Source organism: Leptonychotes weddellii, chromosome 8 (genome assembly GCF_054177405.1).
Source record: "Leptonychotes weddellii isolate Sample4059 chromosome 8, ASM5417740v2, whole genome shotgun sequence".
Lineage (NCBI taxonomy): Eukaryota > Metazoa > Chordata > Mammalia > Carnivora > Phocidae > Leptonychotes > Leptonychotes weddellii.
In genome coordinates, this window is record NC_138376.1 from 31,981,986 (window position 1) to 31,995,896 (window position 13,911).

At 45.2% G+C, this 13,911-nt stretch overlaps 2 protein-coding genes across 6 annotated transcripts in view; one reads left to right on the forward strand and one right to left on the reverse strand.

Moving 5' to 3' along the window:
• UBR2 (ubiquitin protein ligase E3 component n-recognin 2) overlaps nucleotides 1-2,228 on the forward strand; it is a 118,296-nt gene extending 116,068 nt beyond the window's left edge. For all 5 annotated transcript variants that reach the window (XM_081828233.1, XM_081828232.1, XM_081828230.1 and 2 more), the window contains one exon: nucleotides 48-2,228. In XM_081828233.1, the coding sequence (XP_081684359.1) occupies nucleotides 48-189 (142 nt within the window). In that variant the 3' untranslated portion in view covers nucleotides 190-2,228. The remainder of the gene's footprint in view (nucleotides 1-47) is intronic.
• Nucleotides 2,229-4,657: 2,429 nt separating this feature from the next.
• PRPH2 (peripherin 2) overlaps nucleotides 4,658-13,911 on the reverse strand; it is a 31,020-nt gene continuing 21,766 nt past the window's right edge. The window contains exons 3-4 of the mRNA XM_006736706.2: nucleotides 9,468-9,714; nucleotides 4,658-6,351 (exon numbers count right to left, since the gene is read on the reverse strand). Coding sequence (XP_006736769.1) covers nucleotides 6,139-6,351; nucleotides 9,468-9,714 — 460 coding nt within the window. The 3' untranslated portion in view covers nucleotides 4,658-6,138. The remainder of the gene's footprint in view (nucleotides 6,352-9,467; nucleotides 9,715-13,911) is intronic.

A 13,911-nucleotide genomic window follows, 5' to 3' on the forward strand; every position in this document is an offset into this window, starting at 1 on the left:
GATGAATAAACAGAATGCATCCTGAGTGACATGCGTCTTCCTTCTAGACGGGGAAATCCTTTACATTTGTGCAAAGAGCGATTTAAGAAGATTCAGAAGCTTTGGCACCAGCACAGTATCACGGAGGAAATTGGACATGCACAGGAAGCAAATCAGACACTGGTTGGCATTGACTGGCAACATTTATAATTACTTCACTACCAAAAACATAAACTTGGATTTTTGTAACCCAGTTGGCTTTTCAAGAAAGAATAGGAAATAAATTCTCTATTTAAGCTTTTCTTCCCAGTTTTGTTTTCATAGTTTCTGGGGGACTCGTGAAAATCATCTCCCATCAGTGGATTTTCTTGCACCATTTGCTGTGCCCCTCAAACGTAACTGCTTGAGTTTTAGGATCCAGCGAGGAGCTTCTCTTCCCAGGCTGAGCACAGCCCCTTTGTGGGCATCTGACTATGTTTGACCGTTCCCAGTAGTCTGAGCCATGTTACGTACGTTACTGATCACAAGGAACTCCAGGCCTGAAGCCGATTCGACAGCAGCAGGAAACAGTGTCTGTGGTCTGCTGGGGTCACACTTCCTGGTCCCTTTCAGTGACTCTCAACACTGGGACTGGGTTGCTGTCCCCTCTGCTGGCAGGACCCTACCTCTAAGAGCAAAGCAGTGGATTGTGAAAGCGGCTATCCCTAGTCTCCATTGGCTATGAGCGGGTTGGGGCACATGTGCAGGAGGAGCCTGTGGGATGAGAGGGAGAGCCTGGTTGCTTCATGTGCTGGTGGTTTTCAGGGCTATAGAAGTTGGATTTTTATTTTTTTATTTTTTATTTTTTTTGCAAGACTTTTGGCTTTGAGGGAAAAACTCATTTTAAAGGGCTTTTTGAAAACTTTGAGTATCCTAGTTTTTCAAACAGTATATTCCCGTTTCTAAGACTAAACTGAGGGATGGTATGCATCTAATATCAAACACTAGCAGAAAAAATGAGAACTCGGTGTTTTGAGGTTCTCCTACCCCTTCCAGCATTTCCTGGACTAGATGAATGGCTGTTTACCTGCTGGCTCACTTAGTACATTCCTGGGACAGCCTGTGTGCCCAGGCTTTTTATTATTTTTAAACATTATTGTTCTTACTAAGAGGTGCCTTCCTAGAATGATAGCCGCTTAGTAAAATAGCTTTTAACTGTTACATACCACACAGCCACTCTTGTTTGATATATGTGTGCTGAGAGCTTGAATACACACAGAGAGTGATTGCAGATTTAGTGGAGGAATAAATTCTGAGCCTCTCTAAGGTGGGGCTAAGGGACAAATGAATAATAAGCTCTTGGATTTTTTTTAGCCAATGCGAGTAACCCTTTCACTCTGTTTTTTTGAACTGCATCTAAAAGTTCTCTTCCACTCAGCTTTGCATACACTGCAATAAACCCAGGAGGAAGGTCGGAAATCCAGACTTTAGGCTAAAATAAGTGGAAATGCAAAAGCCACATTCACTGCTGCTTCTCAAAGGTAGTGTGTGACAGGACCCCCCTCCTTTGAAAGGATGACCTTAGCCCTTCTTGCTCAGGACTGGCTCACCAGCTGAGCGGAGGACCAACAGGAAGAAAATTCAAATTAGAACCCAGCACTCTACCCCTTTTTCTGGCCTTTCTTCTATTCATAAGACGTGGGGCTGTTAATGGCATTATGATTTTAATGTTTATTTTGACCTTTGTCACATCCCCATTCCTTTAGCTTTTAAGCCAGCTTCTTTTGGCTTTTCTCCATATGTTCACCAAGCCTAAATTTAAAATAGGACCAGGTTTCTCCCTCTGTAAATGGATTATAAACATTTCCACCAAATCATAGCAATACTCTGGCTTTCAGGAATGACTTCATAGAAATCCATTGTTAGCAGAGGGTGTCCCTGGATTTCATTCCCTGAAAATGTCGGGGAATCTGAGAGAAGATGAACTTCTATGAAATAGCAACACACGTACCCCTTTTATCTTCTAGTGTGTGCATCATTAAGCTAATTGTCTTCCCTACCTAATGAATCATCTTAGTTTTTATGATTTGTTCCGCATGTATTTTATTGTAGAAATGTTTATATAACATGCTTTCCATATCAGGGAAAATCATATCTGTTTAATAAATTGGCTATAACTTTAATATCTGTGGACAACTTGTAAAATTTGGAATGTATCATATGTAAAAAGTTTAAAGATATCCAAATAAATGCTTTAGGTGTTGACATTACTTTGGGTCTGCCTACGTTTTCTTTCCATTTTGTTTCACACATTTAAGTGCCATGGAAATGTTCCCCGTGTCACCTTGCTACAAGTAAAGTGGGACATCTGTATTAGCTTGAAAATTAAGATGCTTATATTATTAGTGTCAATTATGGCCATTAGCCAAACCATCTTGACCTTCCCAGAAATAGCTGGGTCATCATTTCAGCTGATTAATCTTCATATTCATTGGCTATGACAGCTCGTGACCTTCTGAACCATTTTGGACCTCAAATCACTGGGGTAACAGAGCACTCAAAGTCCCTCCCAGCAACAAGACCTGTCTCCAGGTTTATACTCTTCTTGCTCTTTCTTCCCTGGTAATCTCCAGGTCCTTGTTCTTACACACTCCTCAGATACTCTGTGCTTATGAGAGACACATGTAGGAAGGAAACTATATCCTTTATTTACGGGAGAGTTATTGCCTATAAGAGCTCTGCTGTGCTTTTCAAAATCATCTTAAAATGGAAGGTATAAACTAAGAAAGCAAGGTTTCCATGTGCTTTCCCTATCTCCCGGCCTTTCATGCTACTCCCGGCTTACTCCCTTCCCTGGTCCTAATGTTAGCATTAGGGCCTCTGACTCATTAAGCCCTCTGACACTTTCCTTGCTCTGTCCTTACTCTTGTTTTTTTAAGTCAAGTTTACTAAGGTTTATTTTACACATAGTAAAATTCACCCTAATTTTTAGTGGACAGTTAACGCATTTTAACAAATGCATACAGTTGTTTAACAACCACTGCAATCAAATAGAACAGTCCTATCTCCCCACGAAGCTCCCTCAGTTCCCTTTGTGGTCCCCTTCTTCCCCCACCCTCACCCTGGGCAACCACTAATCTGTCCCTTTGTTTTGCCTCTTCCAGAATGTTGTATAAATATATATCACATGTAGCCTTTTGAGACCGGCTTCTCTCACTAAGAAGACTAATGCATTGGAGAATCATCCGTGTTCCTTTTGGTTGCTGAGCCGCGTTCCGTTGTGCAGATGTTTATGCAGTTACCAGGTGTGAAGGACATTTGGGTGGTTTTTGGTGATATGAAAAAAGTGCAAACATTAATGCACAGGTTTTTGTGTGGACCTACGTTTCCATTCCCCTTGGGTAAATAGCTGGGAGTTGCTCCTTTAATCTTAACCTACTGTATACCATCTTTGCACAACATTCTCTGACTTTGCTGTTTATACTCATCCATTGTTTGGGAGGACAAAGCATACCATCAGGAGTTAAGGACTGATGTTTCCTCCCTTCAAGCCAGCCTCTTGTCTACTGAGGACCCGGAAGGCATCCCCTCTCTCCCTGACTTATATACTGTCCCCACCCCCCAGCGCCACATTCCTATTCCTAACATACAGTGCTGCTGGCTGCACTGTCCTCAGGAGCCATGTTCTTATCCAGTAGTAGGTCAGAGGCCCTAATTGTCTTGCCCGCCCCCCCCTCACCCCCAGCTCCTGGCTAAGCTGCAAACCTGCTGGCCTAGCATTAAAGATACCGGACAAGGAGGGGCAGGGGAGCCTGCAGAGCAAGCACTTAATCTTATTAACCTGTATTGAGGTTACTTGGGGTTTATTTGCTGGTGGCTCAGTCCTGGGCTTGAAAGTGTTGCAAAAAAAAAAAAAAAAAAAAGAGGCTATGGGATCTTAAACTAAAGCCACAGATTCTAGGATACTTGTCTTCCTAAATGTTCAAAAATAAGCAGCTAGTACTTACCTTGTACCTGTTTTAAAAGGATAAGAGGCCTAAGGTGCTGCCTTTACCTCTCATCCTACCCCAGGGCTGGGCCTGCCAGGCTTGAAAACCTGGCTGAGTCCCTTGGGAGAAGTGAATTTACACTGGTCCCAGGAAAGACCAAGTTTAGACACAAGGAAGTCCTGGTACAGAGTCTTGCCAGCAGCTACCTGAGAAGACCTGATAAATGCAACTCGCCCTAAGTCTGCTCTGAACCAACTGGGGATATTCACTGTAGGGTCAGTTCACCCTTGGTCCTCCCAGCAGCTCTCAGATTTACGTCTGCCCTATAACCTGGCCCCATAGAGACTCATATTTTCTTGTTTGGGAAGATAAGTTTTGACCAGAGCAGGAAAAAAGATGGTTTGGAATTTTTGCTTAAATCACTAAACTAAGATTCCACATATTAAAATATTAAATGAATTCAGCTCTGGTCTAAACTAGCAAATGTTAAGATTATTATCATCACTGTTCTTACAGACAGGAGATGGTAAGAGGGAGAGAAGTAACACCCATCTTGTTGAAACATAGCTACCCTGACTGGTAGCCATGCTTCATTTTAGGGTCAAGTGCAATTTGGTTTTGTTAACAAATACTAGCTAGAGTTGGGGATGCTGTGATAACGTACTGTCAAATTGGCTAAGATAGGCATTTAACACAAGTGATTTTCACACAATGTAATTTTTAATGTCTATCGTACAGCTGTTAACAGCACAGTTACACATGGGCCTAGAGCAGCACTTTCACGATGCTTCTCAGTACCCCTCAGGGGAGAGAGTTCCAGGACCCTCATCAGAGGTGGCTGACTCCCTCAGCATTTTCACTGTGGACCATTCTTTGGTCTCAAGGAGACTCAGAAGTCTAATTAAATTAAACCTGGGACCAAAGTCTGACAGTGTCCCAATATCTTTGATCTGATCTTACGCCCGGGAGAATTAGAGCCCCAGAATATGCCCCAGGCAGCACCAGAAGTCTTTATTTTCTCCCCACTGAACACTTGTAGAACAGTAATGAAGTCATTCTCTCCTTCCCCTAAAGGCTTCCTTTTTTTCTCTTTTGGGAGAGAAGTTAAAATTTCTCTTGCCATCACTAGCTCGGGAAGATGCACTGTCTCAAGGAATCTTCTTTAATACAGAGGCATTCCAGAAATATTGCTTTGCAGGATGGGTGTCTGGGGAAAGAAACAGGAAGAAGTTCCCAGAGGACGCTTTGCCTTCCACTGTAGACCATTGGTGTTGTCCATGGAGGCTGTCATGGCCACCTGTGTGGGTGTTCCTGGGCCCTCCAAGAGGTGAGGTCTGGTCTCCAAAGGTTGGCCTCTTAGCTGATTGTTGCTCCTCTTCCAGTAAAGGGCAGCCACCTAACCTAGTGCTTCCGCAGACAGGCCAAAGGGGGTCAGCTGGCACTTGGGTGGGATGTTGCCGGAACGTGCCAACAACCTGACTTCCTCAGCCCGTGGCTCACTCCAGGCTAAGTGAGGGCATGGGAATGTGATATGAAAGTAACCTTTAACTACGTTTTTGATGAGGAAAATAATCCCCTGTCTAAGTTATTTTGCCCCATGATTGAAGAATTCCTCTTGTGAAGCCTTCAGTGCTTTGGAGAGGGCATTACTCTTAGAAAAGTACAATGTCCCCCTCCTTCCACAATTATACAAATAAGATGGCTGACCTGTTGATATTGGCATTTAAAAAAAAATGACAACATGGCCAGTACATTTTTAGACTCCTATGCTTATGCACCAAGTGATGCTTTGGATATAGAATAAAGCAGCTTGGAACTTGTAATGGCAGACTCTTAAAAGGGGAGCTGCCCTCAGGTGTGGCCAGTAGCTTTGGGATGGAACTTAATTCATGTGTTACAAAGAGTGATTCACTGAGAGGCCCCCTGAGTCCCCCATGAGGGCATATCCAAAAGTAGTGGGCCTTAGCAGGGGCTCATTCACTGTGTAGGGGCTCATTCATTTTTAAGTCTGTCATTTAACAAATGTTTGCCAGATGCTTTTAGGGTTCCTAAACTTTAAATCCCACCATCAAGAAGAGTCTCTCTAAGATGGCCGCCCTCCTTGGGAGATTCAGATTGGATGAGGGGGGTATCCGCTTTCTTGGAGTCCACTACTTCTCAGTGTTCAGGAGGGGAGGGGGCCCCAGGGCCATCAGCCAGCCTCTGGGGCCTGGCCTGCGTCTGCACCCTCGGCTTCCACCTGGTTACTCTTGCCCAACTTCTTCAGGCTCTCCAAAAAGGCCTTCCAAGTCTCCAACACGCTCTTTTCCAGAAGCCAGCCCTCACTCTCACACTCAGGGTCTTCAGGGTTAGACACACCTTCCAGTGCTGTGTGTAGGTAGCGCAGGCCAATAGTGATGGTCACCTGGCGGGGAGAAGAGACTTAGAGGAGGTCTGGGAGAAGGAGCTGGGGGCTGGAGCTATTAGGAAACCGTGCAAGCCACCAGCCTCCTCATCCCCGGGGCCTTTAAGTGTGGCAGGATCTGTTGAGTCTGGCTTGGTGAGGACCTTCCCCCCAGCCTGGCCTGGTACTCAAGATAGCTGCCTCATCTCCAGCCCCATTCTCCTCTCTGGCCACCTGGGCTTCTTAGGGTCCCATCCACGCTTTCTTTCCTCTGGTCTTTACCATTTGCTGGTTGCCTAGAACATTGTTCCTCTGCACATTCACTTGTTAATTCAGCTTCAGCCCTTGGTGAGGGCCCCTGCTACTCATTCTCCCTCTTCCTCTCAGGTCTCACCCGTTTTGGGGGCATTAGTCCTAGGCGGCTCCTCCTCATGCCCCTAGCCCCTTCCTAGCACAGTGCTTGGCACATATTGGGTGTTGGGCAACTATTTGCTAGACAAAATTAAAGTCACCCCCTTCTCAGCAAACAGTATCATTGTATGTGGTTTCCTCTACTTCTGTTGTTTTGATTAGTGTGGGGATGAGTGGGTGATTTGTTTGGATTTGTTCACTAGCAGTCATTGCAGCAAGCTATGGTGCCAAAATGCCTGGGTTCAAACCCCAGCCCTGGCACTTAGCAAGCCATGTGACTAAGAAACCTCAGTTTACTCATATGGTTTACAAATTTTCAGATGGAGTGTCTCCTGCCTCATGTGCATGCTGTGACATGTCAGTAGGTGTAGAGCACGGTACGTGGTGCACAGAAAGGATGAATAGATGTGTCAGCCATAATTGGTTATTAATGTGGTAAGTACTGTTTTCACTGTTCTAATGTATTGTGTTACCCAATTGTTTCTACACAGATTCCTGGTTTACTCTCTCTTACACTTCTCCTTTTATGGTGTAGCAAACTCTGTGAGGTGGTGAGGCCTGCTAATAGAGAATGTCCACCCCCCTGATCCATCTTTTTTCATTCAGTCTCCCAGCCCCTAGAACAGCACCCCGTGGTGGTAGGGCCTCATTAAACATCTACTGAATCAGTGCTTGAGCAGCATTTTATAATTGCGGTAGTAGATGACATTAGTAACTAATAGTTTTAGGTTTTTGTTATTGTCATTGTCTATTGAAAGTTTACTAAAATATTTTTATGGTGGAAAAACTCCCCTCCAGGAAGTCCTCCTGGTGTGCATGCTCCTCTGATCCCCTCCTGCTTTCCTGAAGGAGGCTTACTGCTGCATTATGAATTTTGCACTTGGTAATGGTTCTCCCTTTGGTTCATGAGTTAGATGTCACCTCCTAACTGGATTGTGAGGCCCAGGAGAGCAAGGCTCAGGCCAGAGTCCTAGCGTTAGTTCAGCCACCCTTGTGCCCATTACAGGCTCTGCTAACCGAAGGCCTCAACTAAAAGTCAAGGGCATTTACTCCCTGTTCCCAGTGAGCTGGTCCTCATCTCATGCAGTTACTAGCTTCCTAGAAATGTGAGCAAACTGAGAGGCAACCAGTGGAATCCCATTTTCCCACTGACTTCTGTTATCCTTTCAGTCTTCTTTTCATGGGTTTTTGGGGAACATGACCTTCTGCCCTTCTAGCAGTAAGCTTCTCACCTGTCTCTACCCACTCATTCCCAAGACTGTGCCTCAAGGAGTCAGTGACCAATAAAACGTCATTCATTTGCCTCGACATTAAAAGAGGCCCTCCCTTCCCTCCCAGCCCACCCCCGCCCCAGACTGTATAGTACCTCTACTGTGAGATGGTGAGTTAGAAGTAGTCATCTCAGCCAAGGGCACGTCTGAACTTCCATAGCACTAAGAGAGCAACTTACTTAAAGGAAACTTTCAGTGAATCTTCTCTAATGGATGAACTTTCTCCACCTAAGGTTTCTGGCTTTGTACTTCTGAATTTTGGGGTCTGGATTTTCTGCTGTCAGCTCAAAGCAGGAGCCCCTGAGTCACCCTCTATATCCCCTTGGTTTACCACTCACTAACACTTGCTCTCGTTCAGCACCCAGGACAGCTCCTAGTACTGGTTAGGTGTTTAAGAACTAACTCTTCGATAAATGAATGAATGGCTACATCCCAAGCTCTGTACAGAGAGCAATTAAGCCTTACAGGTGAGATCAGATGAACCCACTAATAATTAGAATAACAGGTAAATTGCTACCAGAGTCTCCAGAGAAGCACAAATCCAAATAGCTCCCATTTCCTGAACACGATGTACGTATTATCTCCTTTTGCCCCCCAGGAGTCCCAAAGCTAAGTGCTGTCGGCCCCCTATAACAGAGAGATTAAATAACTTTCCAAGACCTCAGACTGAAAAAAATGAAGGCACAGGATGAACCTCTAAAACATGCAAAGTGAAGGAAGCCAAACAGAAAAAGTCACATATTATGGCATTTATATAAAATGTCCAGAATTGGGCGCCTGGGTGGCTCAGTTGGTTAAAATGTCCAGAATAGGCAAATCCACAAGGACAGAGCACAGATTAATGGTTGCCAGGGGCTGGGGGGAAAGAGGTGGGAAGTATGCTGCTTAATGGGTATGAGCTTCTCTTTGGGAGTGATGGAAATCTTTTAGAACTAGATAGAGGTGGTGGTTACACAACATTGTGAATGTACTAACTGCCACTGAATTGCTCACTTTAAAATGGTTAATTTTGGGCGCCTGGGTGGCTCAGTCGGTTAAGCGTCTGCCTTCGGCTCAGGTCATGGTCCCAGGGTCCTGGGATCGAGCCCCGCATCGGGCTCCCTGCTCCGCGGGAAGCCTGCTTCTCCCTCTCCCGCTCCCCCTGCTCGTGTTCCCTCTCTCGCTGTGTCTCTCTCTGTCAAATAAATAAATAAAATCTTTAAAAAATAAAAAAAATAAAATGGTTAATTTTAAGTTCTATGAATTTCACCTCAATAAACTATTTTTTGAGTGATAGGAAAGAAACAAAAAATAGTGGAGGTGCTCGTATTCAAACTTAGGCCTGCCTAACACACAGCTAAGCTGAGGGCTGGTTCCGAGTAGAGAGACAAGCACTCCAGGCCAGGTCCCACCCATCAAATCCAAAAGGAGCAGGTGACTCCCACTTCCCTCGCCCCCACCTGGCCCAAAGCCTACCTCAAACAGCCAGACAAGGAGCGTGACAGCACCCATGGAGTTCATGAGGCTGCTGTAGTAGCTCAGCAGGGCGGCCCTGCAGCCGTTCACCCACAGGTTGAGCTCCTCTGTCTGGTGGTCATAGCTGTAGTGAGCCGAATTGTTGGTGAGCTGATACTGAATGCAGGGCCGTGGTGAGCTGGGGTTGCAGCAGCTAAAGGGAACACCATCCACCAGGTATCGCCCGTCCACATTGCTCTTGATGCGACTGGAGGAGAAAGATGGCTTGAGAGGGACTTCTTGGATTTCTCACCAGGGGCCAGTTCCCCCCATCCCCTGCCTCTGAAAAGCTATAATATTCATTCATCCATTTGTTCATTCATTCATTCGTTCATTCTCGATAAATATTTGTTGTGTACCTACTATGTGCCAGCCACTGTTCTAGGAGCTGAAGATGGAGAAATGACCCTAGAGAACCAATGTCCCTGCCTTCCTAGAGCTTAGGTCCTAGAGGGTTGAGACAGATGATAAACCAAGAAGAAAGTCAATAAGGAATGTAGAAATGCATCCAACCACCCTGTGTACTGCCAGACCCTGGCCTGCAGTGATTATTTGGAGCCATGTCAGGCAGGTAGGAAGAAGAGCAGGACAGGTGGTGACTGGGACAAGAGTGCCAGGCATTCATGGCCAACAGCCTTTAGCCCCCAGCCCCCTCTCCAACTTTCTGTCTCCCAATAACAAGTCACTAGGGACCAAGCCCCTCTGGCCCGATCAGTTCTGTTCAGGGATGTTTCCAGAAGTCCTGCTCTGACCCAGGGCCTGTGTGGGGGCAGAGAACTCTGCCGCTAGCCAGGTGGGATCTCCTCACTCACCTGAAGGTTGCAGCCCACATTACTTTTGCACTTCCATATTTACTATGTATTTGGTTAGGACACACCATACATTCATGTGGGTTGAGAATTCAAAAGGGAGAGACATCTTTACAGTGAAGGCTCTCCCCATCCTCATCAGGCATCCGGGTATGTCCTGTCTGACCTGAGTGCGGTTACCCAGGTGTCTATGTGCCAGAGTTCATCAAGCTTTCACCCTTAAGATTTATGCATCTGAGTGTATGCATGTTATCTTGAGTAAAAAGTTTTTTTTAAGTTGAACATGAACAATGCATTACATAATAGATGCTTTTACAACATAAGAATAGAAAGCATGTAATTATTTAAAATAGAAATTATAATTCCACTTCTGGGTATTCAAAGAAAATGAGAACATTAACTTGAGGGGCACCTGGCTGGCTCAGTCGGAGGAGCATGTGACTCTTGATCTCAGGGTTGTGAGTTCAAGCCCCACATTGAGTGTAGAGATTACTTAAAAATAAAGTCTTGAAAGAAGAAAACATTAAGTCAAAAAGATATATGTATCCCTGTGTTCATTGCAGCATTATTTATAAAAGCCAAGACCTGGGAACAACGTAAGTGTCCATCAATGGGTGAATGGATAGAGAAACTTTGATACATACATACAATGGCATATTCTTCAGCTATAAAAAAAAAAGAAACCTTGCCATTTGCAACAACATGGATGGACCTTGAGGACATTATGCCAAGTGAAATAATACAGACAAATACCATTTGATCTCACATATATGTGGAATCTAAAAACAAAACAAGTCAAAAAACCAAGTTTATAGATACAGAGAAAATTTGTGGTTGCCAGAGACAGGTGAGGTGGGTGGGTAAAATGGGTGAAGGTGACCAAAGTACCAGCTTCTAGTAATAAATAAATAAGTCCTGGGGATGTAGTATACAGCATGGCAATTATAGTTAATAATGCTGTATTGCCTATTTGAAAGCTGCCAAGGGAGTAAATCTCAAAGTTTCTTATCACAAGAAAAAAATTCTGTAACTATGTATGGTGATGGATGCTAACTAGATTTATTGTGGTGATCACTTTCCATTTTATGCAAACAGCAAATCATATATTGTTATCCTGAAACTAATACAATGTTGATGTCAACTATACCTCAATAATTAATTAATTAATTAATAAAATTGTTTTCAAGGGGCACCTGGGTGGCTCAGTCAGTCAAGCGTTTGCCTTCAGCTCAGGTCATGATCTCAGGGTCCTGGGATTGAGTCCTGCATGGGCTCCTGCTCAGTGGGGAGTCTGCTTCTCCCTCTCCCTTTCCCCCTCCCCCCACTTGTGCTCTCTCTTTCTCTCTCACACTCTCTCTCAAATAAATAAAATCTTTAAGAAAAAAATTTTTAAAGAAATTGTTTCAACAGTGTTCATTGAAATGATAATTTCAATGTTTAGCTTCTAAATGTCCATGTTTAGTCTCCCACTCATTCTTGTCCCTTGACCTCCAGGTCCCCCAACTGTAGCCAACTGTCTGTCCTTCTAAAAAGGCTGCATACATGATAAGCAAACACAGATTCTGCAAATATTCTTATTCTTCCTGTTTTTTACCCAAATGGTAATGTACTGTCTTGAACCTTTATTTTTTTCCCTTAGCAATATCTTAGAGATCTTTTTATGTCTACCAGTGGAGAGTGTTCTTCAGGTTTTTAATGAGCTTCATGGTATCACCATTGTACAGATGGTCCATGGGGTACTAGTCAGTTCCCTACTGCTGGATATTTAGGGTTTTCCCGGTCTCCTGTCAATACAAACATTTTGGATATTGTGAATATATCTAGGAATTGTGTCAATTCCTAGAGGAGGTATCCCTGCATCAAAGGGTGGGTCCATCTGTGATTGCCCTAGATCCCTACCATATTTCTCCCTGGAGTTTGTACGATCACACCCCTAACAGACATGCATGAGACAACCTACCCTTCATGCCGTACCCACACAGGTTTGATTTTTGACCTTTGCCAACATGATGGATGGAAAATAGTATCTCAAGGTTGTTTTAATTTCCATTTTTCTCATTATGAATGAAATTGAGTATCTTCTGATATGTTGAAGTGTCATTTGTGGTTCCTTTTCTGTGAACTGTCTGTTGATCAGTTTGATTAAGACTTTAGGAAGGTTCTGCACAATGTGGCCTCCTTGGTTCCAGAACAGTCCTCACCTGGGTTATGGTGACCATATTTCCACATGCTCTGCAGTCCCTGACCTCTACTTCCTGGGCAGGACCCTTGCCCAGAGAATGGGTGGCCCTGGGTACACAGGGGATCCAGGACAGTGATAAGAGCAGAACCACCTAAACTTACTCCCAGTTCATTCCTCTGGACAGGTTCCTTCACCTCTCCAGGCCTCAGCTTCCTCATCTGTAAAATGGAGTTGACATGAGGATCATATGAAGGGATGCATGTAAAAAGTCTTAGAAGAGTGGCCGGTACACAGTAAGTGCACACAATAAGCGTGGATTCATGGCCACGCCTGGGCGGGGTGATGGAGCCTTCACATGTGCTCTGTGTGCTCTCGGAAACAACTGTGACAGTGGAACAGACCACTCAACACCGCTGGGCAATAGTCACTTGTGAGCAGGTGGCAGGGTTTCTGCCAACTGTGAAGAAGAGAGTATGAGAGTCTTCTGTGAGGACAGCAGCCATGTCTGCGAGAGCAGAGCTCACCGCTGGCCTGAGGCAAGCCCTGCTAGACACTTTTCACTGACTGAAGTGGTTGCTACTGAAGTTCTTGCTTGAGCTCAACTGAGTGCGCCAAGAAACCACTCTGCTCTCCCCCTGCAGCCCCCGCTCAGCACCTGGTGGTGGGACTGGGTGGTCCAAGGTGGGAGGACTGAAGCAGAAAGGCCATCAGTTTGGGATTCCTGTCCCCCTCTTGAACCTGCACGACTGAGCAGACAGTAGTCTCCCACCCCCAGTCTCCTTGAGGCTGAGCTCAAATGCTGTTTGTCCCTCTTCCTGACCTGCAGGCTGTCCCTTGAGCCTGCTCCCACCAGCACAACATCCCACCTGGACCATTCCCAGTGTCCCCATGAGAAGAGGGGGGATTGTAGAGGGAGCCAGCCTTTGAGTCCCAAATCTGCATTTCTGATCTGTGGAATTTTATCCTCTGGACCTGTGTGAGGTGGGGATTACCCTCTTGGGAGCTGTGGGGAGCTCTAAATGAGGCAGGGTGTGGAGTGCACTTGACACAGGCCCTCAGAGAATGCCCACCTATGGCCACCTGGGAAGGACCTTGCAATCCACCAGATTGTTCTACAGAGGAAGAAGTGGTGCCCAAGCAGGGCAGGGCCTCACCCAAAGCCAAACAACAAGTGGAAGACTAGCCCACAGCAGTTGCCCACTCCTCCCCTCAGAGATGCTTCAGAGTCTCTCAGGTCCTTCCTGTCCTTTGGCTCTTCTGCTTAAGTTTCCTGGGATAGCATGATCTCCTCCTTTGTTCCCTGTCCCAGAAGCCCTTTCTTGTCCACGATTCTCGCTCATTATGCACTCTCCAGGTGTATTAAGCTGGGGTAAAGCCTATAGACCTGCCTCATACATACTACAGTGTATCTGAA